This window comes from Capsicum annuum, unplaced genomic scaffold (assembly GCF_002878395.1).
Source record: "Capsicum annuum cultivar UCD-10X-F1 unplaced genomic scaffold, UCD10Xv1.1 ctg5328, whole genome shotgun sequence".
NCBI lineage: Eukaryota > Viridiplantae > Streptophyta > Magnoliopsida > Solanales > Solanaceae > Capsicum > Capsicum annuum.
The window spans coordinates 34,759-38,778 of NW_025861384.1; the positions used below are offsets into that span (position 1 = coordinate 34,759).

At 34.8% G+C, this 4,020-nt stretch overlaps 1 protein-coding gene across 1 annotated transcript; it reads right to left on the reverse strand.

Annotated features, from left to right (window-relative positions):
- Window positions 1-6: 6 nt before the first annotated feature.
- LOC124893046 lies at window positions 7-2,227 on the reverse strand. Its single transcript, XM_047404176.1, has 4 exons — window positions 2,059-2,227; window positions 1,762-1,814; window positions 671-755; window positions 7-567 (listed from the first exon to the last, which is right to left on the reverse strand). Exons 3-4 carry the CDS (start codon window positions 704-706, stop codon window positions 301-303), a joined length of 303 nt encoding a protein of 100 aa, XP_047260132.1. The 5' UTR covers window positions 707-755; window positions 1,762-1,814; window positions 2,059-2,227; the 3' UTR covers window positions 7-300.
- Between the last annotated feature and the right edge of the window lie 1,793 nt (window positions 2,228-4,020).

Below are 4,020 nucleotides of genomic sequence, written 5' to 3' on the forward strand. Positions count from 1 at the left end.
ACCATGGTTTGTAAGGTGTATATATTTTCAATGTATTTTCGGGCAACATAGTTGTATGTCTGTTTTTCTTGGTTAAGTGATTCAGAATATGTATGTATTTGGGGTGGTGCAAATGATTTTGCTCTTTGTATATTTGGTGTATATGGTTTTGAAAATATCTTGTTGAGGTTGTAATTCTTTTTCTTTGGTATTTCAGGTTTATTTTGAGTGACTATATTTTTCCCTTTAGATATATCTCCTGCGCCTGCAGCTGTAACTGTAATTTCATTAGTAATTTGAGTTTTTAGGTGTTTCTCATAGTCACCTTCTGACATTGTTGTCAACATCATCCAAAATTTGTTGAAGCAGATTCTCAACCTCTTGTCTTGAATCATCACCCATTTCATCGTCAAACTCTTCCAAATCACAATGAGAAAGCTCTACATATGTACAAATAAATACCAGATGACGTTTCAGCTTTTCAATTTGATCGGCCATGCCAACAGCATTTTGATCTTCTTCATTCTTTAACCTCTCTATGATATCCAGAACTTTGACAACGTTTTTGCGAAGAGAAGAAAAAGACACCTGCCAAATGAATAGTTAGTAAAAACCCGTTAGTTTTCTAGAAATGAATAGTTTCTTAAGGGTGTACCCAAAATGAAACAACAATTATTTAGAAATGACTTACCACAAAGTTGTTTTTTCTTTCTCCTTCATTTTCCATGATGACTGTAGGCGTCTTTCAAGTTCTCTTCCTTTCAAATTCTGCGGGTCTTATATATAAAAAGTTTATCAGGAGAATAAAATTACATAGCAATTGAAATCCCTGGTAGAAGATAGAGAAAACTAGAAATCCTCTGGACAATCTTATCTCTCCTCTACATTCTGGTAAGCACACTAGATCCAACTCCAAGACTATATTTATTATGAAAAATGAAATACAAGTAAGCTATTTATTATACAAGTGATATGGATTATATTAAAACATTGTAGACATCTTTTAATACTGCCTGTTGGTGTATAAGAACCTGTTGGTGATATGTCGGAGTAACTTTTAAAGTTGTTGTTAGGAGGTCACGGAGCAGCCTCTTCAAAAAATGCTTGGTAAGACTACAAACAATAAACACTTGCTGTCCCTTGTGATTGTTAGTTTGTGAATATGGATGATCTCGTCCTACAATTTATTGACCATGCTGAGTCACATATATACTATTAACCTAATGACTATGGTGGGGATCATGCCACGGCCCCGAATTATGAAGCTAGGACTGACATATAACGAGCCACAACCTGCTAGGCAAACCATTGCATTCAATCATCAAAATCAAATTAAAGTCTGAATTCTCATTCATCCCACCACATCCCAAGACCACTGATTAAGATACCTTCATCATAGTCTTACCTTTTGACATATTTTGTGGAACAGGTTAAAGTAATAGGATGAAGTAGTTTAAAGGTGAACAACAAAATGACCAATCAAATAGCTAGATCTATTTAGAATTCCAAGATTATTAAAATACAATTCATTGACTTTTCACTTTTAACAAATCTACATGGATCAAAACTGCTTAGAAGTATCTATAAGAGATAATTTCAAGCCTACCCCAAACAGAAGGGATCATTTTTATCATTTTCATTACCACCCCCATCATGTTATTATGCTGTCTATACAATCAAAAGAAAAATATTTCTATATATCTTTGAGTCGTAATGAAAAATGAAATCCCTGATAGATGATAGAGAAAACTAGAAAAGAAGAGACTTTGAACATGATCTTACTTTTTCCCGATCTGAAGTTTAGCAATAGAACCAACCACGGCAAAGAGAGCAAGCTATTGGATCAAAAGAAATCTTGTCAGAGTAGTGTAGTTTTGCAGTTGAAATGTCATCAACAGAAAGAAGTATTTGAAAGGCTACTATTACAATCCCATAATTATTAAAATTTTCACAACCACCCCCATCATATTACTATGTGGTCCATAAATCAAAAGAAAAATATTTCAGTTATATCTTTAAGTCATAGTAAAAATAAAAATCCGGTAAAAAAAAATAAGAGACTTTGAACAATGATCTTACCTTTTCACCGTTTGAAGAGAAATTCAAGCACCTGTTTGAGAAAGAATGTTGAACAGTTGCAAAGAGTTTGTCAGAGTTGTTGAAGTGGTTTGCTAAATGAAATGTTATAGAACTAGATTTTCATCTCCAAGATTATTAAAAATACGACTCAATAGTCTTCTTAAACAATTGTTAACTCTGCTGCTGCTTCTAAAAATGCCAATAATCTATTATTATTTTACTAACCTACTCTGCCACTGATCTATTATTATTTAGTTAGCCAATTAGAAGCACAGTTGGTAGGGCAGCCATTTATTATACAAGTAATGTGGATCATATTTTAACATTGTAGACATCTTTAGCATTGCTAATTTCTACTATAACAGTCAGAGCAGTAGGTGCATAAGAACCTGTTAGTGCTGCTGTCACGACCCGAACTAGGGCCTGGCCGTGACGGACATCCCGAAACCTGAAGGCCCAGAACGCCCTTCTCTATCTGGTAATCATGCACAACATTCATATAATAAAAGAAGATGCGGAAACATAATATGCTACGGAACCATGGTATTATGAATTCAACATAAGTATGGAAACTGTAAAGCAACTGCATCTAAATAACATCTGACTCAGTCTGCGAAATATCTACTACATGAAAATCTAACAACTATCTGAAACTGGGACAAGGTCCCCAGTAGACCAAAACTGAAATAAGTGACATAATCTAAAAAGAAGGGACTTCTGGGATAGAGAATGCTCACCACTGCATAATCTGATCAGTAGTCTAAATTATCTACTGCTTATCTGGACCCCTAGACTGTGCCTCAGAACCTGAGAGGTTGGAGGGGGAGAGGGTCAATACAGATGTACTGGTACACAGAGCTAATCCAACATATTCATTTGCAATAAACATATATGAGAGCAGTTTTAAAAGAATTCATAACCATATCATGCAGTAAGAAATCACATGGGCATTTTTGAAAGACTCTGTAAAATCATCTGAACTCTGTGGCTCTTTGTTTTACTTCGGCACTAGATGGTATACCCTACAACTCTATTATTCCACAGACTATATGGAATCTTCCATTAACTCGGCAGCCAAGCCCCCAGCCCAAGTTTCCCGCAGGGGTCGGAGTCTCTGCTCTGTACGCCACAGGGCACTAGGCCAGCGTAAAAATCCCTCGTGGGGAAATAATGTACCCGTATCAACAAAACACTGTTTTAGGCTAAGAGTTACTTGAACTCAAGCCTTCTTCGAGTAACCACCTAACCCTCTTTAAGCCTATTTTTAACTCTTTCAAAACATGCATTCTCTGAAAACGTAGTCTGAAATCATACTCTGAAAACATACTCTATTATGGCATACATACTTATGGTATCGTCATACCATTGACTTACAAGTCACATCTCTGAGCCATCTATATCATATTATCATCTCTTCTTTCAATACATAAAGTTTTGACCACCATGTTATTAAATAATAGTCAAATAAAATCATACTTCAAAACATATGTCAAAATATGCAAAGACCCTCTCTCTTTATCATTTCAACAAACGTGTGGTGGTCATGTCAAATCCTCAAATCACATGCAATGCTTCCTCTTTAAACAAGAACATAATTATTTCAAGAAACTCCCTCTCATCGTTATCAAAATCATGATAAATATTTATTATTGAAAATATCACTTTCAAAACATTACATATGCATCTCAGATCCTTCTCAACAAGTTCACAAACTCTAAATCATCCAAGAGAGGGATTTCAATAATAATGCCCTCAATCAAATATTCAATATCATACATATACACATAGGTGTAAATCAATTTAAGGGGAAGGCCTAAAGTCCAAAGCAATATCATTATCAAAACATCCATAATGAGGAATTTAATGCATAAGTTCTAAAACCCCTTTAAAATTCATGCTTGATAATCTTTAAATCATGTTCTAGAGTTTAATAGCCCAAGTAATTTTTAGGATGAACCCCCA